Genomic DNA, 27,737 nt, shown 5'->3' with positions numbered 1-27,737 from the left:
ACTTTAACCCGCTTGGCCATTCTAGAGAGCGATGCCAGCAACAGAGGCCATCAAGATTGATTTATGTAAATGATTGCCACACTTTGCGCCAGATAATAAATAACCCCACGGAGCCAAAGGAAACTAATCAGAAACTAAGAGACAACAAAAGTGGAAAGTGGGGAAAATCGGGTAAAGGAATAAAAACCCAAAGGAAACTTCACCGTAATGCAGCACTTGGCTTTTGCCTTTTGACTGACGGACAGACGTTGCGAAATTTTTTGCATGCCACTTAAGCCTTCTCTTAGCATAGAACAAAGGGAAAGAGACAGCCTCTGCTGGTGGTGAAAGAGACGGCGACAGTGGGGCACCGGCAGACACAATGATATATTGCTGATTTGCGTGCCACAGCCGAGGAAGTTTCCTTTTACAGTTCGCTAAGGGCAATTCGATATGCATACATCAAGTGCAGAGACACGATGAGACTACCAGTTCCAGATCCAAATCCCGGACCCATTCCCCCGGGTCACGACCTCCCATTGCAAAGTTGTTACATGGCAAATAGTACGCATCGGATTTGACAAATGGTTGGGGCTGGTGCCTCTCTAATGGGAAAACTCCAATCCGCCTAAAGATCTATTGTGTTCTCAGATGAGATCTGCTTAGTTGTGCTACAAGTGTTCACGGTATATTAACACTAAAGTTGATGCTTGAAAGATTACACAAGGCTTGCAGGCAATATCGTTGGCTGATGAAAATGATTAGGCGTACAACCAAAAAATATGTTTAATGTTCTTAAGAAAATATGCAAAAATATATTTTAACTCTAAAATAGAGACATAAATGCATATGGTCACATAATTATAAATGAGTGTTCGAGAAGTTCGGTCACATTGAAAAATAGAAAACTAAAGTGTGGCCAAATTTTAATAACAAATGGTGCCGAAAGCCTGCTGAAAACATCTACCGTGTCTTAATAAGTTATTATGTAAACATTTCCAATTAAGAACACAATTTTATCAAATGGGTTTATTATTCCTCCACTTTCTCTAAATTAACATACTCACTCGACAATTTCCTGCCAATCTTTTTCTTTCCCCAAGCACTAATTTAACCATTCCAATTTGAAGGACAATCAGCCACAGAGAATGCTAACAACAGTTGACACTTGGCTTTAATCGCTGCACCCTGGGAAAGCGAGCAAATTAAAAAGCTGCCAACTAATGGTCCGCACCGAAAACTCATTTGTGCACATGGCCACACTGGCACTGGCATTAATGGCTGAGCACAGCGCTGGGGGAAAAGTTTGGAATGAAAATTGCATAACTCCAAGCTGGTCATAACCCCACTCAGGACCCCAGACACATGAGGAATAATGGGTGGCCAAGTGGGCGGGACACTCCGCACATGAAAGTTGCATGTAATTCCAGGAATATAGCTGCACATGCACATTCGCTTGCACTGATATATATATGCATTTGTATTTACAGCTTTTGATTTTGCCATTTTTCATTTTGGCATTTTGTTTGCTTAACAGATTTTACATCCAAAAATTTGGGCGCCTTGCATTGTCCACATTTCATTGTAAAACGAAGCCACTATGCAATGTGTGTGCTGTTGTTATAGGAATAATAAATATATATGGAAGGCTTTTTGGAGTTAGGAGAAAATGGAAAGGTTAGAGGCATTGAAATAGTTTCAACAAGTTTAAGAATTTAAGGGAAAATTGCAAGTTTAGGAAATGTGTGCACAGGTGATATTATGCAGAGGGTTTGGGCAACATAAATAATTGACAGGGCTGCCAAATAGGGATAAAATTAAATTTGAAAATTTAAAAAATATCTTTCTATCTATTGTGGTTTAATTGGTAATACCATTTTCTTGGGCTTGTATTTTAGAAACCGCACTTGTTCAATTATACTTCAAAACCCCGCTCGTATTCTCTATAATTGCCCGTATCAGTAGAATCTTCTAATTTCCCCAAGCACCCAACTCTCGATAAACGTTTGCCAACATCTTGAGCTCTAAAATTGGCCACATTTATGTAAAGTATACTTGAACATTTCCTCTCTACCTGCCACATTAATTTATCTTTCCAGCCACTTGAGCATTTTCTGCTTTTGGCATGCAAATCCCCCATTCCACTCAACCACTACCGTTCAAAATCAACCCACTTCAGCTTAAATTGCTCTCAAAACTAAAGCTCTAGCGTATATAGACACACATGAGGGGCGGACACAATCCGATATAGATGACTAAATATAGCACCCCTTTGGGCTACAGAGGGTTAAAATGTGAATTCCAGCCACTAAAAATAAATGAGAGACCAAAGTTGAGCAAAGTAAGTAAAGCTGCTATCATGATTGATTCACCGAATTAAGGGTAATTGCATAAAAAATATGAGGTGCACATGTAGTCGGCAATGGGGTTGGAGCTCAATTAAGGCTAAAAAAGCTATGAAATTGCACTGGAAAAAATTAATCATTTGGTAATTAAACTTTCTGCCTTATTGAAGTAAAAGTAGAACTCTTGAAAATGTATAAAAAGCAGAGGCAATGTTTTAAGGATTCAAGAAAAATTAAAATAGAAAAGAAGAACCCAGCTCAATTAGGCCTGAATAGCTTTGAAATTGCATTGGAAGAAATTACGTTTTTGTCAAGTATTGAATTAAAAATATTATTATAGAGGTATAAGTAACCACATTTTTTGTATTAATCAACCAAAATTATTAAAAGTTAAAAAAATTGACATTTTTTTTATAGAACTTTATTTTGTTATGGAACTTTCTGTATACCTTCCTAATAATATACGTGAATTACCACCCCAATTTACATACATTTTCCCAGTGTATTAAAGTATATATAGACGGCGCCACAATCATGGACATGGACATGGCTACGGACACGGACACTCAACCCTGGGTAACAAAAAAAAAAAAGGAACTCGGAACTTGGCGCCAACATTTTGCGTTTGGCGCAGACATTAAAATGCTTAAAATATCGATTTGTTGCAAAGGCTCCAAATATATAAGGCCGCCATTTGGGCCAAAAACGCGGCGCACGAGCAACAGTCTGCCACTTAAATGGCCAAGGCAAATGGGTGGAAAAGTCAGAAATAGAGAAATGGTATGAGAAAGAGATTTTCCGCTTTCCTAAAGTATATATGTATACACAATATGAATCTTATATTTCAGCAATTATAAACATAAATTTGAGGGAGGGATCTGAAGTTAAGCGTTTGAGGCGGGCAAACGATTATATTTAGGTAATATGAGATACCAGGCTATAAATATTTTTAAATTTATTGTTGGTTTTGGAAGAGGATTAAGTGTGGAGAAATTATTGGAAAAGAAATACAATTTAAAGCGAGATTTAAATGTTGGCTTCAATGGCTTAATAGTTCAGTAGCTTATTTTATGTGGGCATTTTCTTGTACTAATATTTTTTTGTGAGCTTAAAACTTTCCTTTTAACTATTCAGCTATCTTTTCAACTATTTGCAACTATTCTTTCTAACCATCAATCCACCTGTGAATCTATTAATCTGCTTGCTGATCTATATATCTTTGCACCTATCAGTTCTCCCAACTTTGTGTGCAATTTATCCAAACCATCCATCTGCATGGGAGTATCCATCAATTTATCCATCCTCAAACACCCACTTAGTTCTTTTCTTTTTTCGGCTTTTTGGGTATCCATAGCCGGCTCTGTTCCTGTGTTTTCTTCGCCCCAATAGACATTTATAGACCGAAAAGTTTGGCCCAATGCAAACCTGCACATCCTGGCCAGTTGCCTTGGCTATTTAGTGTGTGTCCATGGCTTCCATTCCTTCTATCTTTTTTCATTTCACCTTTTTGCCAAAATCCACCTTTTTTTGCACCTGCGTTTTTTGGGTAATTTCTGCCGACCGCTTAAGGGGTTTTTTTTTAACATTTAGGTTTTATGTGCCCCTAACCCCAGAGGCAAAAACGGATTCCTATCATGACTGAAAACTCGGCTCTGATTTTCCCGCACTGTTATTGCTGTAATATGAAACAATTTTTTTCTCCAACTTCTTTTTGGTCGTGTTTTCCGTTTTGGAGCGATTCAACTTTCAGTTTGGTGTGTTTTCCGTGTGTTTTACGGTTTACGGTTTTGCTCTACGGGTCTACGTGCATTTTGGCCGCATATTTTCCGGTCGTGTTGCTACTGCCACTGCCACTGTCGTTGTTTTGGTTCATTTCACATGCACCCGGAACCATTCCCATTGTTTGAGCGGGGAAATTAAAAAAACCGAACACGCAAAACGAACTGGAAAAATGTTTGTGGGCATCGCGCATCGCACAGGATGAAGTGGAAAGGAATTCGGAATTGTTTACTTTTGCATTCAGTCGCAGATAACGTATAGTTATGGGTATTACAGGGTTATGGGGGATATGAACACGGGGGATTTATAGAGGCGCTGATGCCCGTTGATTGAATGCCGGCTTTTCGCATATTCTTTATGGAGGGCAGGGATCAAGTGCCCCACGGTAAAAGGGCGGAATATTTTTACGGACTTTTCGAAATTAAAACTGAACGTTTTATGCAAAAAAAACAGTGAATTTTATGCCAGGGTAATGGAAAACCAAATGTTTTTACATGAAAATAATGATAGAAATTTGATTGAAGCTAAACATTTGTAAAATTTTTTAATTAAAATGCAATGCATGTAACGGAAGTAATAAATTATTTTGTTACAGAGCAAAATCTACACATCTAAATATTTCAAGGGAATAGTTTTCCAAATTAAATCATTCAAAAGTTTATATAAATTCATAACGGACAATTAGCTTACCAAAATGCCTACTTAAATATTTAATAAGCTTTGTTCTTTCAGCTCTTCATTTCCTTAACCATCTGGCTTAATCCTCTGCAAAATTTCATTAAATAACTTGATGCCCGCTCTATCTCATTACCAACTCCGGACCCACTTAAAACATTTGATAATTTAATCACTCCGGAATTTCTATTATTTGATTCGGCTTATTGTCGGTTAAATCACAGACAGATTGGGTTTTTGGGGCCAAAAAGCAATTTCATCAGTAGCCAACAGCCCACAGCCCAACAAGCCCACTAACCAACTGCCAACTGGCAAGCCAAACGGCAGCAGCCAACTCAACACACTTAACCGCAAAAAGCACCACCCAACCACCGAGCCACCAACCCAACCACTCACCCACCTAAGCCGGCTGGCTGAGTGCTTAGTGGGGATGCCACATTAGGCAAATATGTAAATAACTTTTAAGGAATTAAGCGCACTCGCACACAAAAGCCGAAAGAGACGCAAAAGACGAGGGTCCTTGAGGAAAACGTATATGCTAGACAAAACATACTTCCTTGGGTCTTGCTTATCAGCCGATAAACAAGGCCTATAATAGAATCGGGTATATGCCATGTTGCACCGGTCTTTTGGACAACAAAATGGGGCATGCAACAGGGGAAAGCCCCAGGGCAACCGGAAAGGAGTAAAGTGCGTCGGCACTGCGAGAAACTGGTTAAGTAACTTCGGCAACAAATTAGCTTTTATATTGAAAACATTTTAATAGTCTTTATAAATGACTTCTACTATATAAAATTTAACTGGACTTCAATAGTTATTAAATGTTTTAAATGCAACTTAAACTTGGCGCCCAACGTGGGGCAGTATGTGTATGCACTATAAATTGGCGCCCAACGTGGGGCTCTATGTATATGTACATTGTGCATTACATAAAGAAAGTCTGTTCAATACTGTTCCATCATTCCTTTTTCTTTTCTCCTCCATTAATTACACACACGTTTGCCAGAGGTCCAGGACAGGCAGTTCCGAACAGGAGCCTTGCAGAGCGGCCAGACCAGAAGGCAAACCACAAGCGCGTCATTACCAAACGGGGAAAACCGGAGATGGAAAATGTAAAGAGAGGTTGGGTATGGGGCATTGTGGAAAGGGGACAGGGAATTGAGACTCTGACGCAGAGATGAGGCCAGCGGGAATTGGGAATCGTTTCATAGTTCGCCACGTGAACTCCTGCTGCATTTTATATGCTCCAATTGCAACGGAGGCGACGCATTGGGATCCCACGGGAGCGAAAGGGACGAGCACATCTGTGTAAAAGGGACGGTGACAGCCCCAGAGCATATTTACATTTGCTCGGCATTTAATGCAAGTGGGAATTACAAAAGGAGGGCGTGGCTAACGATGGTGTTGTGGCTGTTGTTGTTGTCCTGGTTGTCTGCCTTCTGGCAGGCGATTTAAAATATTCGAACCAAGCCGCAGAAAGAGCCAGAGAGATAGATAGTTAAAAGCTGGAGGGGATAGGTTTAAAAGCATAAACGGAAGCAGCGCAATATGCAGTACACAGTACAAAATAATTAAGGTGTCCAAAAGTATGCTACGAGAACGTTAAAGTTGTCCCTCAAAAGAAATCCTAAGGACTTAATGATTTAATATTTTTTGTTGCATACTTTTGGACACCTCCAATATAATTTCCAAGCAAAAGAATAAAGGCTGTAATTATTTAGTTAATATTTCAATTTCCTTCTAATTATTAAAGGTCCAGAGAAAAAGATTTAATTTAACGAACAACAAATCCCTTAAATACGTTCTATGTTGGTGAACAAATATAAAATTTCATTCATTTTATATCTATTTACCATTCATTGACTCAACACAAGCCAATTTAACAATATTGACCAGGTAACATAGATAGCTGGCAATGATGATATTAATGACTGAGGCAGATTTTATCAAAACACAATTTGTCTATTTCTTCCTCTGTAATGCCCTGTGTTTCCAGCTTTTCAGCCAGCATTTTCCCGTAAGAGCGGTAAACAATAATAACAGGCAACAACAATGAAGCATGATGGCCCTGGGAGGATTACAGGACACATCCATGGGCGTGGGTATTTGAGGGGGTTTGGGATGGAGGCAGGACCAAAAGGACCAAGAGAACAGAAACTGAAGCATCGGGCGAGTATGCGACTAAGTGTTTTGCAACGGAAATGCCGGGCTATCATGCAAAAAGCCACTGTCAGATTAACGAACCATGGCCAAAACAGATGGGGGGTGAAAACGGGGTTGGATGGGCAATGGGGGGCCCGGTCCCAGAAACGTAGGTATATCCAGAAGGTAAATGGCATCGGGAGATCCGCAGTCAGGCACGTGACGCAGCGACAGTCCATGACCAAGTGCTGATTTTTTATCAGCCGGAATGCGAGGAAGTGACAGGAAGAGGGACAGCGAGAGAGATGGGCCAAGAACTGAACGAAAACTGGCAAAAAGGTTATTGACATTGTTGTTTCCACGCCCCACAACTACCCCAAAACTACCCCCACCATCTGCACTTCTGTCTCGTCTGATTCGTTCTCTTCACAAAATTCGTAGACTTGCAAGCAAACAGACGACGAAAAAATGCAAAATGAAAAATGACCTGGAAACTGGGAGTTATGTTGGCTAAAGTATCCAAACTTAAACAAAAACTTTTTATAACTGTGGCTTCAACAGCTTTTTAAGTACTTCTATGGCTTTAAGGAATATTATCTTTGGTGTTAAATAGAATGGAAATTTACTTATTTGGTTGCAATTTAAGCTCACAATTTAACTTAAAATAAAAAATATTAAGAGTCTTAGTGCTAAAAAGAAAATATTACTCATACGTAGCGTTGTCTGTCATTTTATTTATACTGAAAACCAATCCAATATAACTTTATAAAACCAGGACTTAAGTCATAACGCCTTCAACTTTCTCATCAATTTCTGAACGCTAAAAACAAAAGCTCAATTATTTTTTTTTTTTCACTTTGGATTCCACCCGGCAATCAAAACGCAAGCCCCGGCCACTTGTGTGTGACAAAACCCCTTGAAAACATCATTGGGTTCTTGAAACGGGTCCAAAAACCGCTTAAAAAGCATTGCATACTTGCAGGCGCCTCCTTGAGAAATATAAAAAAAGTAAAAAAAGCATATAAAAGTGGCAGCCAGGACAAAAATAAAACGCTGCACAAAAACGGCAACAGAAAAACAAAGCAAAGTCAAGCGGAACGTAACAGAAACTGCGCAACTTTTGAAGAGGTGGAAATGCTTTTTAAGTATTAATTTGCGCAAACACTCGACGCAGCAACGAAAAAAGCGGGGAAAACGAGGAAAAGCGAGGAAAACAACAAAACAGGCAAAAAACAAGTTAATAAAGCAGTTGCAGCTGTAGCACCTCCTCAATTTCAGTTTTCCTCTCTGCTCATTTCAACCTCCTTGTTTGTTTGCACTTAACAAAAATGTAATGTTGTCATTTAGAAAATCACTTGATTTTTTAATAGAATAAAAGTCAAAGGAAATAAATTAAAAAAATATATACTTTAAATGAAACTAAAATCCAAAAGGGTTTAAATGCCATTGGTAATTAAAAGCAGATTATTTTCTTGGTTATTGATAACCTTTTTTATTTATTTATTTGTGTTACAGAAAAATGTATCTCTGATATAGTGAAATATAATATAAATATAATTATCACACTTAAATAAATGTAATAAAATAATGATGTTGATAATCATGAACTAACAAATACCACGTCCTTCTCAAGGAAATAAAATATTTTAATCATATTTTCCTGATTTAAGTTTTTTCCCTAGTATGTTAGAGTATAATAATAACAAACAAAATGTAGTTCTTTAATTTCCTAACATTTATTTGGGTAATTTAATAATTTGAAGTGACCATAATCATATTTTTCTGAATTTTTCCTTAGTGTGTTCTCTTTGGGCAACGTCCCCACTAATTGTTTGCAACATGGACCATCGCTTTGCGCAAACACCTCACCCAAAACACGTAGGACACCCGCAGGACACCTCCGCTAAAAGGTTTCCTAAACAGCCCCTTCGATATAGTTCCTCTATACCCTTTCCTCCTCAACCGAGTGCATTTTTACTGTTTTGCGTTAATTGAAAACTTTTTTGCAGCAGATATTCGTATTTTTCGCAGCATGGCAAAAACAAAACTGAATTGGAAAACTTTTCTAGTTTTTCCCACACTACAAACTACAAAACGGGGGTGTGGAAAGTTGTCGTAAGTAGAAGTGCAACTCTGAGTTTTTAACGCTTTGCCGCCTTTCATTTGTTTAGACTTTAACCACCCACCGCCACCCCCTGAAAGCTTAAAGTTCCAGTGGTCTACCAACCCCCACCAAAAAAAAAAAGAAAAAACACCCCAAATTCAGAACCAGACTTAAGTGTGTTTGTGTTTCCTCTCAGAACTTGGCGGCCAATTAGTTGGTTGCACTGAAATCCAAGGGGGGAAAGGGATTTGGGGGGCTTCAACTGGTTGTGGCAGCTGTTATATTCGAGACTTGGACTTGGCCAAATCGGAAATCCACTTTAAGCTGTTTGGGCTGCCGCGTTTTTTGGTATTGGAATATTGTCATACAGTGAAGTGGAGGAAGTCGGGGTACCGGGTTCTTACTAAGTGAATTTACTAGGAGTATCTTAAATTCTTAAATAGTATTGTCAGCTTAAAATGCATTTAAGTATTAGATAAATCAGATTCAAGAACAATGTTTTAATTACGACTATCTATCCTTCTCTTAAAAAACAGTAAAATCTAAATATTTTTTAGGAATTGTTTACTAACGAAATACAAATTTTTAATAACACATACTTATTATTTGGTATTGCCTTCTATATCAACAATCATTAAAAATGAATTACCCCATTAACAGGTTTATTAGAGGCTAATTGAGAACGTATTCATTCACAAGTATTAATTTTTAAAAAGCTTTAAAAGCTTTTTTATTCATAATTTCTCAATAGCTGTAGTCAATCATCAAAAATGACTTCATCGACAACAGGTTTATTGTTTTGGAGATAAGAAAACTTTGAGAACACTTAAGCAGCTTCCTACAATCAATTAAAGTGACTCAAAGCTATTAGCATTAAGTATTTAATTGACACGAGGCTAAACAAATATTTAATGAGGTAAAGGGAATTACGGAAACCATATTAAGGTTTGATGATTTTAAATTTAAACACCTTATTCAGTTACTTTCCAGGGATATTTAATTTCAAATGTCATATAAAGGTATCTAAAAGTATGCAATGATATATTTTTAATCCGCAGTTTCGATGGACCACATTATTTTTCACAGCATACTTTTAGGTACCTTTATGAGTGCTTTCTGAGCTGTAGTATTTTTTTGGAGATCTGTTTTTTATAATTTAAAAAGTTTTTTTTTAAGACTTACGATTTCCCTCTGCAGCTTGGTGATGTTGAAGTTCGCCTGGGCGAGTCTCACACTCAAAGTGGCCACATCGCTGGTTAGTTGGGCCCTCTCGCCGGCATTCCGATCCACCAGCTTGAGCATCTTGTCCTCCAGACTCTGGTTGACCTTCTGAACCCGCTTGTGCGACTCGTACAGCCGATCGTACTTGTCCTGCCACGCAATCACACTATCCTCGAGTTCCACCTGCCGTTCCGTTTCCCTCAGACAAGCCGATTCCAGGGCATACAGCTGGGTTTGCTTCTCGATTAATGCCTGTTGCAGTTGCTCAATTTCCGCTGTTGCGGGGGCGGAAGTCGCGGGGGGCGTGGCAGCTATAGCCGTCGATATTGCTGATTTTCCAGTTGCAGTTGCAGTGGCAACCACTCCGCCACTCGATACCTCTGCTTTTTTCGGTGTGCCCGCTGTGGCCGCCTGCAATTGAGTAAACACACAAAATGAAATTATGAGCTGCAAATATTTTGTAATTAATTTTGCTTCCGGAGAGCACAAAACAACAACGCATACCGGACGCAAAGTGTCACACGTTTTCGACTGCAAAAACCGTACTGAAAAGACCCGGACAAAGCGAACTCCGTGGAATGCTGCGGACAGCTTCATTATTTTACCAGCGGATCTCCTCTCTTCGTATTTTTTTTTGTATGTTCTTCTTTTGCTTAATTTTTATACAACATTTTAAAAAGCTTTGAGCGCGCCGTGTCATAAAAATGCATGTCATGCCAGGGAATTTGTTAGCAAGGGGTGGCGAAGGTCCGACTTAACCCACAACGCACAGCATCTGCTGCAGATAAGGTTTAATCAATGGGTTAAGTCAGGGTGATGGCTGAAATACACTTTTGATGAGCTATATTGTAAATATTCAATTTTTATAGATCCATTTAATTTATTTTTCTATTTATAATTAAGTCCTAAACAAAATAGGTATATTTTTCGACCTTTTTACAATTATATTTTATTAAAAGTATTCCCATTTCATTCTTAAGCTCTTAAGAAATTATGTTAATTGTAGTCTTAAGCCACCACCATTATTATTACCTTAGCAACAAGTTATATAAAAATGTTTAGTTTAAAATAAAAGTATTTACTTTTTAGTTAAAATCCTAATGCCCCATAATTCTAAGGGTAGAGTATAGTACATGGATCTGGGGCTCTTGACAACTGATAAGCGATGTGTAACTGTGGATTATACAGCACGCAAACAGAGGGTAATACGAAATCAGAGAGAGTAAAATTCAACGAGACAGATCATTCGAAGAGAACTGAAAAAGAGATAATACCTCGAAGCTTTGGTTTTTTTATAAACATATAATCAGAACCAAACAAACAAACGTTCACATATATAAATATTTTTAAAGAACCAACTAATCTAAACAGATAATCAAAACAACATTGGTCATTGCCATCTACTGATAATACTAATAATAATAACACTAGATGTATTAAAAAGCCCCCAATTAAATAAAACTAATTAAGTAGATTATATTTAGGTAAGAGTTAGTTAAAGTTAAATCCCTAAATTGGATAGAAATAAAAGAAACTTGTACAACGTTCAATGTTAATGAACGCATAAATTTCTAAACGATAAGGCACAAAGAATTTGTAAGTGACAACTTTTGAAGAATTTCCATTTTCGTTTATCTAAATTAGAATTACAACGATGGTCGAGTATACGAACGAGTATAAAAAGGCCGTGTTTAGTTCAACCAATATTGTAAAGTGTTTTTAGCTTGCACAAGAAAAAATGAATTGGATTTGGAGCCTTTTAGTCCTAGGAATTGTTTTTGGTGCAACTGAAGGAAGAATCGAACAACCGGTTGAATATTTCACATTTTTAAAAAGAATTTAATATTAAAAAAAATTCATTTTACAGCAGCAACGTCAGGCTGAAACCCCTACAGCACCGGTAATACATTTTTGAATCCCTAAATAGTATATTAACCCATGCGGAGGCGAGAAAGCTGATTAATATTGAACAATCAAAAACAATTTATATAACAGGCGGGTGATGGGAAAAAGCCGGATAAAGCGAAAGAGCCGGATGATCCGAAAAAGCCGGAGTCACCCGCAGTCGAAGGAAATTCAACAACTGCAAAAGATAAATATACTCTAGAAGAGGAGAGAGTAACAAACGATCTTAAGGACATTGTTTCCAAATATGAACGTGAATGCATTGGTAATCCTGAGTTTTCCGCTAATCTGGATAAGATACGCAAAGCGATAAATTGGAACAATGGTACTTTGCAACAAAAATATGAACTTCAATTTGAATTCAATAATTACAATAAGCTACGTATTGACCTTGATAAAAAAATCGATATCGCAATTGAGGAGTTAAACGACGTTCTTCCTACCTTACAACCGAACAGCTCCTGTTCAAAGTTATTACTTAAACAAAGAAAAGCACTTCAAAAAGCCAAACAACTTTCTAATGAAGGAAAACTAGACTCATTAAGGGAAAACTCAAAACAATGCGTTGATACTGATAATGATTCTTCCGAGTATGATTATTAAATTAAAATTAAATTTAAGTACTAAATTGTTACTAAATTATTGAGAAGGAAATCTAAAAAATACGTAGAGCTTATAAAATTTGATAGTTCGTGTGTCAGAATATATCCTATATTTTTTTATAAAATCAGTTTACTTTTAAATAAGTGATAAGGACACTAAGGTTCATCAAAGACCGACTTTAAAATATAATTTTCAACGTTATAAAATTGTAAAATGAGTACAAAAATATTGATTCCTCAACTCTGATGAGTAAAAGTAAACACTGTTTCTATGTTTTGAAAAATAAAATGCAATAAGTAATCTAGTTTGGAAGGCTTTACAAGTTGATAGAGCTATTCAACTCCTTTTTCTTATCATCCAACTCACAACTCCACCTCAATCCATAACGCGGTTATCAATATCAATTCTCATCCATCTCAGGCTCGTCCAATTTAGCTGAAAATTTCAAATTTAGTTGCGAGTAGCGACGCAGATGGCTGGGAATCAAAGTGCAAACTACGTTCCCAAACAACTAATTGGATTAACTTGACACAAAAAACGAGAAGGAGTTGCAGCCAGAATGTTGCCAGTGGAAACTTTGTCTTTGCTTACTCCGTTCGACTCCTTGGAACCGTTGGAAAACCACATGAGTTTTCCTTTTCGTCACATATGAGCGACATGAATTGGCGAGGGAAAGTCATGTCGCCGGGACAGGGCAAACCTAAAAACTGCAAAATGTACAGAAAATTTAATTAAAAAAGGATTTTCGGCCTGGCAAGTTGCTTGGCTTCTTCTGTTTTCTTCTTCGCTGACTTGGCCTCTTTTGGCCTCTATTTTTCCCACATTTTCCTCCTCGAGCTAAATAATTTTTCTTCGCACTCCATTTTGTGCCAACGAACGCATAAGAAAATTCAATTTATAGTTTGTGTGTAGGGGCGTGGCAAATTGCCAAAGACAGACAATGCTATTAATTAATTTGGAAAGCATTTGCCGAGCGGAAGAAGAAGAAGGCGGCAACAATTAAAATGGAACCGGTTAAAGTGCCGCCGGCTTGTTCATTTTGTGGGCCAAAATGATGAAGAGTTGGCCAAAAAGTTTGCCTCTGGCATGTCCATGTGTGAATTTCCGGTCCACTCTAGTGTGGGCGCACATTTTCCCGGCATATGATAGTTGTTTCCCCCCCCAATATGATTTGTTTGCCTTTGGTCATTAAAACCATTTTCGTGTTCCCACACATTTTTCCGCTTTTATGTAGACATTTATGTTAGGTTTTTGCTTGCGGCCTGTTTTTCAATAATTTATTAAACGCTTTTTGCTTTGATGCACACAAATGGTTTAAACAAGCTAAGCGAGGGGCTTTTCTGGTGTTTTTTTCATCACTTTTTGTTAATCATTTTTAATTGATATTATTAAGGATTAAGTTGTAAATTGAATAATGGGCTAGATTGTATTTCATATCTCCATTTTAATGCTGCGTAATTTATCTGGTTCGGCTGCTATCGCATTCAATTCTCCTGTCACGGTTTCAATTTGTACTGTTTTGCTATCAGTAAACCAAAGTGACAACTTAATATTACAATACTGTTGATTGCTTTATAGAGTTTACTTACTCTAAATTAAGGCCAGAGGTCTTGGAAATAAAAAGTTTAACAGGATTAGTTTTTATTATTTTAATACTAAACACATCATTTAAAAGAAAAACATGAATTGCTTGTCATTTCCTTTTCCAACACTTTTTATCGGATTGGAACCATCTCAACTGAAGGATTCCCTTTTGTTTTCTGAAGTTCCCACTTCAATCCTTTTGCTGCTCATTTTTCATGGTTAAGGAACAATTTGGGGAAAGGAAAAGCTGCTTGTTGAGTTTTCCCATGCGCGCTGATGACTCTCCGAAAACCGTTTTCTAATTGTCATCCTTCTGCTTGGAGTGCATTGGAAAACCCAGAAAGTAATGAGGGGAGCTTGAGAAAATACGAACGGAAAAAATGGGGGAGTTCGGTGTCCTTGTCATTATTTATTATGTTGCTCAAGTCTTTCATTACACAAGCATTTTTGTCTTTCATTTGTTGCCTTTTGTGCCAAAAAAAAATAAGGAAACGAGGGGGAATTTCTTATCAACCTTACCGAGGATGTTGTCACATTCCTTCACTGCTTATTTACAGTTATTTGGTTGCTCATTTTCTCCGCCATTTTTCTTCATACCCATACAAAGGCTTACAAAAAAAATGGGAGGAAACGGAAGTGTGGCGCCCAAGTGTGGACTTTAAATACGAGAATAATTCCCATTATTATAGAGTTCGAGGTTCATTTGGAACACAGAAAAAATGGTTTTGAAAAGGGAAATACACTTAATTATATCCTAATGTTACTATGAATAATAAGTAATATACTTCATTGTAAATACATATTTTAAAAATGTAAAGAATATTGTGTTTTTCGATTTTGCTTCCATTGAAATAGTGAAACTATCTTACTACAAAAATCGTCTTAAATTTGAGTATAATAAGTAAAACTCTTTGTATAGACTAACTTTTCTTATATTTAATTTAAAGCCTATCCTAATATATTACATTATACATTTAAGCAACCCTTAAAAAGTATTGATTTTCAAGAATGCCTGAAAAAGTTTCACCTAAATTGATGTAAATTTTCTCCCCATGGAACTAACTTTATGGTTCAGCCCCATTTGAGGGGATAATTACAGATCACCCAGAGTCCCCGACCACCTCGATTTCCCCGATGTGGTTTCAGTAACCCAAAACTCGCGACTTTTCCCTGGTTCAATCGATAAACAAATGCGGTAAACATCAATGGGCAGCGGGACAGGACCCAGCGGGAAACTCACACAAGAGTGCTTGGGCAAACAACCTCGTTGGATGATGAATGGAAGGTCAATTGCCGTGACCCCGGCGAAATAAAAGAAGATGAAGAAGGCAAACTGGGGCCAAAGGCAGTGCTCAGCGCTGACATTTAACGCAAAACGACGCGGTCCTGTCAATGCCAATGTCCTGGATGAGAAGCCAGGAAACGACGATACGAGGATGCCAGGATGCAGGGAGGCAAACCGGGAGAAGGAGCAACTCGAGATCCCGACCAGGAATGTTTATGCGAATGCTTGGGCACAAAAACATACGTGACGTGCCTCAGTTTTCGACCCCATCTCGTTTACTTCGACCCTCCGGCCTCCATTTCTATTCATGTATGTCCTGCACACGGAAAAAAACACATTATTGAATAATGAGCAATAATCAGGCAACTTTGGAACATTAAAAAGGCATTGAAGGTCAGAAAATAAATAAAAACACACTTATAAATTGTTTTTAATAATGAATGCATGGAAAATAATAATTATGCATCCATTTTTATCTACAAAATTGAAATGAATAATAACATTATTAAATACATTTAGTTATAAATTTAAAAAAAAAATTTTTTTATGTCTACATTCGTTTTATGAAAGGTGTTACAGAGTGCTTAAAAGTATGCAACGAATTTAATCCGAAGCAAGATTTTCATATTTCCTTGCATACTTTTAGACACCAATTAAATCACTAATTTAAGGTAAAAGAAAACATTTTATATTGACAAAAGGGAATGAGATTATACCAAACTGTTCTTTGAAAAAAAATCAAGATAAATAACCATTCCTTACTATCTTTCGGAAATGAAGCATTTATTATTATTAGTACTATTATTTTTATTTTATATATTTTTTTAATGTTGAAAAATTATTTTTTCAAGTGTCTTTAAGCGGCGGAAGCGATGTGCACCGACTGACAGCTGAAGGAACACGAATAAACGAGAAGTCTGGCAGCGGGCGAAGCGAAATCCCTCAGCTGGAAAAATGCCTCATCTTGGCCTGACAGTTCGCCGAGTTGCGTCAACTTGTCGTCATATTTTTCAGTCAACTGAAAGTTCTATATGACTTCCTCGATATAAGGATATATGTAAGGAGGCGACAGTGGTCCTACGATGTGTGCCTGGGTGTGTGCTTGTGTAATTAGGATAATGGTTGCAGTGGCAAACCATTCAATAGGATATTTATAGAATGTGCCGCAATCGCTTAGGGTTCTTTACAATTTGCAGAACGACTTACAACGACACCTTCCTTTTAAATTTATGATGAAGATTGACTATTTAATCGGAATATGATACCTTTAGTAAACATTTGGTTTTGTACAACAGCTGAATTCTGTTTATTCAGGCATTGTTTGCTCTAATAATAAAATTTCATCTGGTGTTAAACTCTTTAAACTAACATATATTTAATAATCTGGGTAATCAACATATGTAAATATACAACAACTAGTCAACTTAACCCACTGTGCATTATCGTCAGCCCCCACCGAAGGGTCCTAAATGTGAATGGTAAGTATCCTGGCATATTTCTTATTGTGCGTATCTCTGTCTGGTTGAATTTTCCGTACATTTTGCGCCTGACACATTATGTTAATACGCTTGTAGTTTAATACTGGCAAATATTGAGCTACATGCCGCAGTTACCATTCTGTATTCGAGTCAAAACACGCACACACGTACCCAGAAAAACACGCGAAATTTATGCATATTTTGATGACATTTTGAGCGCATAACGCAAAATGTCAAATACATAAAAATGAAAAGCCGGCGAAACAAGTTACGAAGTGAAAGAGTAAACCGAATGGCAAAATCATTTCATCCAATACACGCACATTCCAAATGACAACCAATGTCCCGGTTTTGCAGAGAAAGAAATATTTAAAAAAATTTTAATTTATATATTTAGAAGCTAAATAAATAAATATATACACTAAAATATAAAAAGTTTTAGAAAAAACCTAAGCTTTTCAATTAATTTTCTTGAATTTTTAATAATTTTTGAAATTATTCGAAAAGGCGTCAAAAAGTATGCAATATTATTTTTTTATTTTTTGAATATTTGATTTTTTTTTAATTTTTTGCTACAATATTTATTTATTAGTTTAAAAATGTAGTCCTAGTTGTTTTTATTTTTTAAGTGTAGTAAAATACGTATCAAATAACACGAAAGCGGAAATCGATGACGGCCATTTTGCCGTAAATTGAGGCATTTTGCCCCAACGCTCTTGTAATTGTACCGCTAAAAGATGGAAAGTGGCGAAGGGGGTTGGAAAAACGGCTGGGTGGAAAATGGCTGGGAAAATGGGCGGTAGCGCCAAGGATATCTGCTCTGTGGCTGCGACACATTCACCCGGCTATTTTTAGCTCGATTTTCATTTAATTTGCTGCCCATGCTGCATAACTAAAAATGGCGAACGGTAGTCAAGCTAAAAATCCAAGGGAGGGTCAGGAAAACCCAGGCGGGAAAAACCAGGCAGCGGTTTATGTTTTTCAATTACGCCGGCCGCAAAATTTGCAATTTAGATAGCAATTTTTAGGGAACATTTCAGCATGTTTCAGCTTTTTTTTTGTTTTTCCTCTCCACCTATTTATTTCATTTTCGTTAGTGATATCCAGGCAAATTTGCCAAATTGCGCGCAAGGGGCAAAAACCACGTATGTGCGTGGCTTATGCCAATTTCTAGTCAATTACGCAAAATTTGAATGTTTAAAGAGCCAACTTTCTTTTTTGGTATGCATGCGAACTCAATTTGTGCCGGCGAAACTTTCTGGGGCAAATTAAAATATGGTAAATCTCGTTAAAAGTAAACATGTTAGCTGAAATTTAGATGAGTTGAGGGTTCATAGCACTCGTTAACTAATAATAAATAAATTGTTTGACGAACATCTTTAGTGAAAATTCATGTTTTCATAATTTTATTATTTTCTAATTATTCCATTTGGAATTTCACATGAAATATTGTGTCAATCTTACCCAAAATATATTTAAATTAAATTAGTTAGACAAATGACACTCTCTTTTTATTGTTTTAATTAGGTGAAAAACATGCAAATTATTTTGGGTAAATGATAAATAAATTGCTTCTGCAAACACATACCTAGTTTGTAGGGTAAACAACAATTTGTTATACTTTTGTTTACCCATGCAAACAAATGGCAGCCAACTTTTCTAATAATTTTAATTGGCATTTAAAATATTTACTATGCAAATTGTGTCGCCATGGTTTGTAGAATTATTTGTCTTTCAGTTTCCTTCCTGCCGGTTTTCCTCCGGCTTTCCCCCCGGCTTTCCATATCCCCTTGTTATCTGTGTGTGTGTTCAGAGACTTGGAAAATCCGTGTGCAATGTCAGTTGCGAGGCAGAAGAAGAAAAGCAGAGAGAGGAACTACGAGTATTTATGTGGGTGCAACGTGGCGTATGATTAATGAAAAGGGGGTAGGAAAAGCGCATCATACATAGTATACACAGTGTGCATATGGACAAAGTTGAGAGGGCATTGCGAATGGCAGATAAAGAAATAAGCCAAGGGAAAAGCCAAGGAAAAGTGGAAAACTAGGGGATTGCAATAGGAATCGATTAAAAACAAAACGTTGATTGAATTTTCCCAGACCGAAAAGCAGTTATGACGAATAAAGGAAAAGCGAACAAAAGAGGAAATAGCAGGGAGAGAAAAATAAAGAAAAGTCGAAGACAAAGCGGCAATGCAGTGGCAGCAACAATAATAACAATCAACCCCGCCCACCCCCGAAATGCCAATTTCCACTCCCGCTTCTGTTTTTCTTTCTTTTGGCTAAAAGGGAAATAAGCAATTTCAGCAAATAAATCGTAAAAAGTAAAAGTAATAAAATCACGAAAATGAGAAAAGAAACCACGCACATACACATATGAAGAAAATGATGGGAAAATGAAAATGAATGAAAATGCTCGTTGCTATCAAAAACAGACAGCAAACGCAATCGCAATCGAAGTAACTGAGAAGAGACAGGAAAATCGGGATAAAGGGCGGGAAAGCCAGGGAAGTCAGGGGAGAAAAGCCAGGTTAAGAGCGTGAGATAACGCTTAATGTGGTGGAAATGGCGGTGCCAACAGTGGTGCACAGGTCCTTGATTAAGAAAAGCCAAGAAAATGGGGGGAAAACATCACAAATTAATGAGTAAATGTTGGCACACGAACGTAGGAATCGAGGCCAGTTATGAAAATATTGATTTTGGCTCAGTCGAATTGGTTTGGCAAGACTTTATCGTTTTGGAAACAAAGAAAGTTGCCTATTGGGCATGATGAAAATATAGATTTATCAAAAAAAATTGCTCACGAAAATGTAAAGTTAATAAAATTTAACAATATTTCATCAACATTGCCCAATTTTGCAATGAGTTTAGATAAGTTTTCAAAGAATAGCAAAGCCTTCTTGTTATTACTTCCCTAAAAGTATTGGACAACATTTCAGAAAATCCCTGAGCCTTACAGCAACTTATTTAGATGTACGAATCTGGCAAATTGAATTGGTTTGAACACTTCCCCGAAATTCATTCATACATTTCCCATCAACTTAAGCAGCCCTCTCTTGGCAAACTTCAATATAATTGATTTCTCGCACAGACAAAGCCATTCCCAAATTAATCCCCCCTTTTCTATGGCCAACAAGAGAAATGCTAATCAAGCCGGTCAAAACAAACTGAAATTCGAATAGGAAATATATGAAGTCATACACACTTGGAACTTTTCCAGCTTTCCGCACCAGGGAGAGCACAAAGAGCAGATAAAGAAAAATCCCCACACACACACACTCATGTAGTTTTCCGACTTTTCCGGCCGCACGAAGGAAATGAGCAAGACATTGAGTCACCTCAAATTGTGGGAGTGTGGAAAAGCAATCAAAATACGGCAGAGACAAAGGCGAAGATAAATAGAGGCAGACAAGCAAAATATTGCCTTTTCTGTGGCGAAGGCAACAGGAGGAAACAGATACCGCAGTGCAAATGGGGCCGGAAAAATCTGAAAAGCCTCACGGGGAAACTCCATTCAAAAAAGGGAAAACCTCTATTAGAAATATATGCGTGCTATAAAATAAGAATCGAAATGAATAGAACTCTAAATGTCATGCGTGAATGGAAATTAACTGCCTTTTTTTAAAAAATGGTGGCGTTTTGAAATCATTTACAAAGACACCGAAAAGTATGCTACAATATAATATCCTAAAAACTCATTAGTTTTTCACTGCATACTTCTAGACACCTTTACTAGATATTTCAGAACCATGGTCTTTACAAAACTAAAAAGAAGCATTCATAAAATTTTATTTAAAAATAGATAAATATAAAATCTAAAGTATCCTTGGATTTTCTCTTTGGTTTCCCACAGTTTTATAAATAGAGCGTGTGAGGTCTGAAAATATTATTCCATTTAATCCCGCATAAATTTGGAATGGGACGCTTTTCCTTGGCCCCCCATTTCGCTTTTTACGAGCCCTCAAATGTATGCGGCAATAAATTAAATCAAAACATCTAGGATTTGACCTTGAGTGCCCGGGACAGATGAACACATCAAGGATGCACAAAGGGCAAGCAATTTTACGGCATGCAGTCCATTGGCGGTCAGCTCGGGGCCGTGAACCCTGCAGATATCCTTTCGTTTTGTGTGGGTGTGTGCATGTCAGGACCTCGGGGGCAATTTCCCTTTGCAACATACACTCGACACACTCGGTTATAGTGAGCATGTGTTTGTGGGCGGGCAAATAAGCATAACGAGCTCCATTATCCTTGGGGAAACTTGCGTTTGGGATGCAGCCTTTTTTGCTCTTGCATTACGCATACGCCATGTGACTCACAACGGAAAAGCGGGGCGAAAGCTGGGGAAAACTCTTTTGTTGCACCGCCAAATTGAAATAATATGCAGGGGACAGCAAATATGAAAAGGAAATGGAGAGGCGAAAACAGAGAGATGAAAAAAGCATGAGTCAGCAGATGTTATATATATGTTATTCCAGGATATGGGGGCCAAAGGATTAAGGGTGATGGGGTGGCTCGGAAAAAAATAGAGGTTGCTTCTATGTACTCGTAGAAATGTTGCTTTTTAAAAATGTTAGAGAAACAGAAATGGTCTTTTGCTAATATTAAAAAAGCTAAAGTGTTCTATTGTTTTAGGTTGATAAAGTTAAGTAGTTAATATTAATTTAAAAGAAAAGACTTTAATACATTTTATTTACCACTACTGCATTATAATATTCAAATAAAATTAAAACCCTTTTTAAACCTGTTACATGTGTATTTATTTCACTAGCATGCCTTTTTGTAAACCATAATTGGACACAACTGCGTTGTTTCCGTAAGAAAAGAAAACACAGGTAGTGCCTTTAAAAAATAGCAATTGAAGTATTTTCTCGGACATAATACCCCTCAATTTGAAGGGTAAAAACGGCAACATAACGGCCATAACAAGGACGCAGGACATCATACAGCCGGAGGATGCAGGCACTGTAAACTAGAGGCCATTGTACACACGTAGGTCACAAGCGGCAGAACCTGCTCCTCTTTTGACTTTTGTTTTTGGTGGAGAGCATGAAACGAGTGCCCTCTTTCCACCAATTTTCCCTAGCTCTCTCTCCTGGTTTTCCACCCATTTTCCGTTTTGCCGGCTGGGGCAGCATCATTAACATTATGTAAGCAACAACAAGAACCGGCGACACTGACAGCAGCAACAGACGGTAGTGCTTTCACCTTTCTCCTCCTGCAAAACTACACCTGAAGTTGTAATTTATGCTCTGACAAAATGGCGCACACACAAACATAAAGTAAGAAAAAAGAAAATTGGGGGTGGAAAGTGGGGTGAAGAAGCCACGTAACAAAGGGGCTGAAAAGGGGGTCTAAAAGGGGGCGCATAGTTGGCCTATGTGTTGCACTTGACGGGGTAGCTACTTTTATGTATTTATGTATACGATATATATGTACATCAGGCGCTTGGCCTTTATGACCGCATAAATTAAAGCATCGACCATTGAAATATTTTATTATGGGTTCAGGTTTCACAAGCTGAAGGAATAAAAGGAGATATCAAGTATAGTGAGCCAAGATGGGATGTTTACTTAAATTACTTGTTATCCTAAGGCTCTACATGATTTATATTATATCTGAGTTTTTCAGAACTAAGATTGTTCATTTGCCTTGGTTGTTTCTTCCTCAAACATAACCGAAATGCCTAAAAGCTTTTAAAAATTAGTTTTGTAACTAAAAACTTTTTGCCACTACTTAATCACTTTAAAGTGCTTTGTCAAAACTTATTTTTCCTCTTTTTATGCTTGCCTTTTTACTTATCTCTTTTCTTTCCTATTCCCTGCTAGGATATTAGGCAAATTTTTAATCCCTAACCAGTAGTTTCTCTACTTTTTATAATGCAACCATAATTTGCTTGATTTTGTAAGAACCTTTCCTTGGAATTAAATTTATGACTTTGGCATTTGCCATCGTCATGAAAAATCGCTGCGATTTTCCACTTTACATACACCCATCAGCGTCGGCATCAAAAACTTAATGGCCGGCCATAAAAGGAGGAAATGTTTATCTTGCCGCCACAATTCCGAGCTGAACAAAAAGCCAAAGATACATACGCATTCATGTGCATTTTACCTAGGTGGAAAAGTTTTGAGCAAACTGCATAAACGAAACTTCTTATAAAGTCTATAAAACGTAATGACTCGCGCTACACGCGCACCCAGAAAAGTATGCAACAAAAGTTCCACTGACTTTGACTTGACAGGATGAAAATCAAGGAGAGCACAGGACTCTGGGAAATTCCAGCAGGAAAATATTAAGTTTTACTTGGTCCCAGCTGGGGGGAATTGATTAAAGCCGCAGTAGCGGGAATTAAATGAAATTGGAAAAGTTGAACGTGCCACCAGGAAATCTTTAAATCAGCTTAGGTTGAGCTTAATTTACCAATGATTCCTTGCTAACGGAAATAATGGAATCTAAGAGCTTATGAAACAAACACTTTTTTATTAGCTGCATAATAAAATCTACAAATAAGTTTTATTTATTTTTTTAATTCTCTTAATTAGTGTTCTAAATTTCTCTTTGATTTTGAATTTCATGACTAGAAAATGCCAAATGCATTCAAACGAAATTGAAATAATAAAGCCAAATGGCATTTGCCATTTCACTAAATGAAAGTCAATAGCAATTTGGGTCAAAGCGGGCCAAATAAAATTGTATTCAATATTTTAATACCTTGTTTACACTTTTCACTCTCCATTTGAAAAAAAAAAACGAAATAAAAACACATTGACTAATTGGTCGATTTATTTAGAAATAGAGAGAATTTATTTGGAATAGAGTGAATACATATTTGTAAAAGTAATTTGAGAAGTTGGCTTTGTCGACGTTTCTTTTTGTAAACTGAGTAACATTACTTTTGAAAAGTTTTTAATGCCGTAATAATTAATTTATCTATTTAATTTAATATTTTTGATGAGCGTTTTATAATGCAGGAATCCATTTTTTTAAATGAAAACTAAATCTCCTTCTCTGTGATACTGTAATTCTCAACAGATTCTAGCACAGCAAGAAATAAAAACCTATTTATCTGGAAATCAACTCTGGCTCTTTCTTTGTTACTTCATAAAATTGGACATGCTTCATATTTTAACTATATCTAAATTCGAAAAATTCCATTTAGTAGCAAAAATAGAAGCTCCACTGTACTCAAACTAGCGACCCCTTCATTATGCATTTATGACGTCAAGTCGAGTCGATTGGGGAGTGTGACTGCACTTGAAAATCGCCCAAGGCGCTCGGCATTGGTTGATGGCTGAAGGATTTGTGCAACAAAATGTCAAATCACCGACACTAGGGCACTTTCACCCATACACCGACATCGGTAAACCAAATTTGCATGCTAGATCGCTTCAGTGTGTTTGTACTTCGTATATCTGGATGTGTGTGGGTTGGGCTTGGTGGGGAATTGAAATTGGTTTGCAAAATGGCAGCTATTTATATTTGGCCAGGAGTCGTCTGCACTTGTCACACTGATTTCTGCCGATTAGAAATTAATCGAATTTTACTGTCAAATCGAAAGCGGCGGGCGTTCAGGAAGTTGCCGATACGTTGCCATGGAAATGCAAAAACAACCAAACACAGACAGGCACGCATACCAAGACAGAAAGGCGGGAGTATCCTGCAAATTAGGGTGGTTCGGAATATTTTTTAAAGTCGGTGAGATTTATTTTTAAAGCAGAAGCCTTGGGAATTTTTTAGAAGCCTTGAAACAAATGTTTTGCATATCTTTTTTTAATATAATAATTATTTTCAATGTTCCAATTATGAAATAATATTGTAATACTGGGTATTGTTTGGCCTATCTAAATCTAATTGCATTTTTTCAATACTTTTTTAGTTTAGTTAAGAATTGTATTCCTAATAGTCCTTGAGAGCATATTAACCCCTTAAAACTACCCTTTTTGAAATAGGTTTCAGGATTAATTGATTTCTTCAAAAAGTATAAATCTTTATTCTTTAATATATTCAAGATTTGCCCTTAGAGTACACTCCCCCTTGCTATTTATCTATTCACTCCTTCGTCCTTTGAAACTGAGCCACCCTAATCAAGACACACACACACACTTTCGCAGACTGGCAGACACTGACACTGAATGTTACGCAGTCGGCGGTCCTGTAGGCGAATTACCGTAACATTTCGCTTAATAGCTGATAATCTCCGTTTATATAAGCTCGCTAAGTTAAAGAATTCCTATAAAGGATCCCCTCGATATTTGATTGGCATTATTTTCACTCCTCTCACCTGTTCCACAACTGTCGACATTTTGATGTGTGTTTTATTTTATTTACTGCACTCCTAGATATTTCGCTCACTTTGTCGTTGTGCTAACAGCACTTTTTTTTCAAAAAACGTTTCGAAAATTTATTTCTTTAAACCGCACCGCATTTTATTTGTTTTTTTTTTCTTCTGGTTTGATTTTAATTGTACGTGCGTTGGGGGTAAATTCGCGAAAATTAAACGCGCAACGAATCCGACGAGTTGCTGCTGCTGAAATCAACTAAAAATCCTTTTTGGCGAGCAGGATACTCACGGATTTTTATCCTTAAAATCAGAGTGACCATGCCGCTGGGAAAATATACCAAAGTGTGTTGGGGAAAGTATTTTTTGAAAAGGTGGAAAGCTTTGATAAATTGGTTCGGCCAAAAACTTCGTTATGTTGAATGTAACATTATGTTAACTAGCATTAACTGACAAAATGTAAAGACGGGTATTTTTTAGGGCTGTTGGATTTTGAAAAAATATTGTATCGATGTTATTTGCTGTTTGAAAAATATCACAAGATGATGTTAAGAAATATCATCAAAAAAATATCGATATATCGATTTTTTTGATATTTTAAATGTTCAGCAAAATTTGAAAAATGGTGTCATGTTGCTGTACATTTGGGTCTTTTATAAAAAATAATAAGAAAATAATAGCCAATCCCTCAAACTCAAGCTCCCACAACATCAAAAAGTTCAAAAACAATGCACAAAATATAAATAAACATCAATGTAAATACAATTAGAATCTAAGGATCCCATAAATAGTATAATATTGTAAATATGTAAATAATTTCACAGTAATCCCACAACCAAAAAAAAACCACTGTTAGCGCTTAGTTTAATACTATTTGTTAGCACTAGATAAATAAATAAATAAAATAACAAAATTTTTAAGGATTTGGCACAGCCCATTGTTTTTAATTTTATTTACAAAGATACTGATTACATACATTTGAACTTATTGTTTTCAATTATAATTCATGAAATTACATACATTTGAACTTATTGTTTTTAATTATAATTCATGAAATTACATACATTTGTACTTGTTTTTAATTATAAATTCATGACATTGCATACGTTTTTACTTGTTTTTAATTAATTCGCAAAAAAATCTGTTTTTAATGATTTAAGAAAAACTCGTTCGGTTACATGCTGGTCTGTCATACGACTAAGGGAGTCACAAACGACACACCATTTCTTCTACAGACGAAGGCAATATTTCTGATTGCTTTTTTTAAACCATCTGCTTTATGATTTCATCAGTGACATTTTTTACGTGAAGAGGCATATCGAAATACATTTTTTTAAATCGAGGATCAAGCATTGTGGCTTTCATGAGTATGTTATTCTGCAGCAAACCACTCAATCGCTTTTGTGATATTTGTAGAAGGGTATCTTTTGTTAGAATGCCCTCAGCGGTAACCATATTAGCTTCTTTTAATTTTGTATTAATCATAGAAATCATAGGAATCACTAAGCTGACGGTCACGTAAGAATCGCCGCTCACATTATCAGTGGCTTCTTTAAAAGGTTGGAGAACATGGCAAAAATCGCGACAAAAATTAAGCTCCTCCACTGAGAGCATTTCTGGTGAGTTGCCTGAGGTTCGTCTACTCAAAATAACGAATGCCACTTCGTCAGCTAGTGCAACGAACGCGTTTAGCATATCCAAGCACGAGTTCCACCGAGTGTCCACGCTTTGAATTAGTGTTTTGGTTCTTCCTTCTGGCACTCCTTTGTCCATTTGACATTTCCGTAGTGCGTCCATAGCAGCTGTGCTGTGTTTGAAGTGCATAACAATACGCTTAACTTTGTCTATGAACATTTGAAGAAAGCATCTTGGTGCTTATTTTTTAGGTGGGATAACAGATTGCTTTAGTGTTCCCTGTTTTTAATTTAGAGCACAATGTGCATTTCGCAGAAGTAGCATTTGATTCTGTATGAAAAATCAAAAATATCATAAAAAAAATATCGTCAAAATCGTCTTTTTTTGCCCAAAAAATATCGCGATGATAATTTTATATTAAGAGAAAAAATATCGATATATCGATATTTTGATATATTTCCGACATCCCTAGTGTTTTTACAGCAATCCATCAACGGTCACTCTTAAACAGTTTTTGCATTTTGGGCCGCACGTTTTTCCATTCTTCCATTCTCCATCTTGCATCTCCCTTTTTTACTGACACTTACGCTGAGGCTGTCTCCCTTTTTTACTGACACTTACGTTGGCTTACGTTTTGCTGACACTTACGACGCATCTTGCATCTCGCTTTTTTGCTGACATTACGCTGAGGCTGTCTCCCTTTTTTACTGACACTTACGTTC

At 36.8% G+C, this 27,737-nt stretch overlaps 2 protein-coding genes across 5 annotated transcripts in view; one reads left to right on the top strand and one right to left on the bottom strand.

Moving 5' to 3' along the window:
* The window catches only part of LOC119552813 (bromodomain-containing protein DDB_G0270170), a 44,557-nt gene extending 18,947 nt beyond the window's left edge, over nt 1-25,610 (bottom strand). For 2 of the 3 annotated variants that reach the window (XM_037862655.1, XM_037862656.1), the window contains exons 1-2: nt 10,750-10,887; nt 10,207-10,656 (exon numbers count right to left, since the gene is read on the bottom strand). In XM_037862655.1, coding sequence (XP_037718583.1) covers nt 10,207-10,656; nt 10,750-10,842 — 543 coding nt within the window. In that variant the 5' untranslated portion in view covers nt 10,843-10,887. Of the gene's footprint in view, nt 1-10,206; nt 10,657-10,749; nt 10,888-25,383 lie in introns of those variants that run through there. The other variant, XM_037862657.1, reaches the window with a different exon arrangement.
* LOC119552814 lies at nt 11,946-12,789 on the top strand. Of its 2 annotated transcripts, none has more exons than XM_037862659.1 (3): nt 11,946-12,055; nt 12,116-12,145; nt 12,241-12,789. In XM_037862659.1, the coding sequence occupies exons 1-3, from the start codon at nt 11,984-11,986 to the stop codon at nt 12,751-12,753; spliced, it is 615 nt and encodes a 204-aa protein (XP_037718587.1). In that variant the 5' UTR covers nt 11,946-11,983; the 3' UTR covers nt 12,754-12,789. The 2 variants fall into 2 exon arrangements, with proteins under 2 accessions (XP_037718587.1, XP_037718586.1); XM_037862658.1 differs by having other exon boundaries at nt 11,958-12,055; nt 12,113-12,145.
* Nucleotides 25,611-27,737: the final 2,127 nt, after the last annotated feature.

This window comes from Drosophila subpulchrella, chromosome 3L (assembly GCF_014743375.2).
Source record: "Drosophila subpulchrella strain 33 F10 #4 breed RU33 chromosome 3L, RU_Dsub_v1.1 Primary Assembly, whole genome shotgun sequence".
Taxonomy (NCBI): domain Eukaryota; kingdom Metazoa; phylum Arthropoda; class Insecta; order Diptera; family Drosophilidae; genus Drosophila; species Drosophila subpulchrella.
The sequence above is the reverse complement of the archived record's forward strand: the minus strand, read 5'-3'. Positions and strand labels throughout refer to the sequence as shown.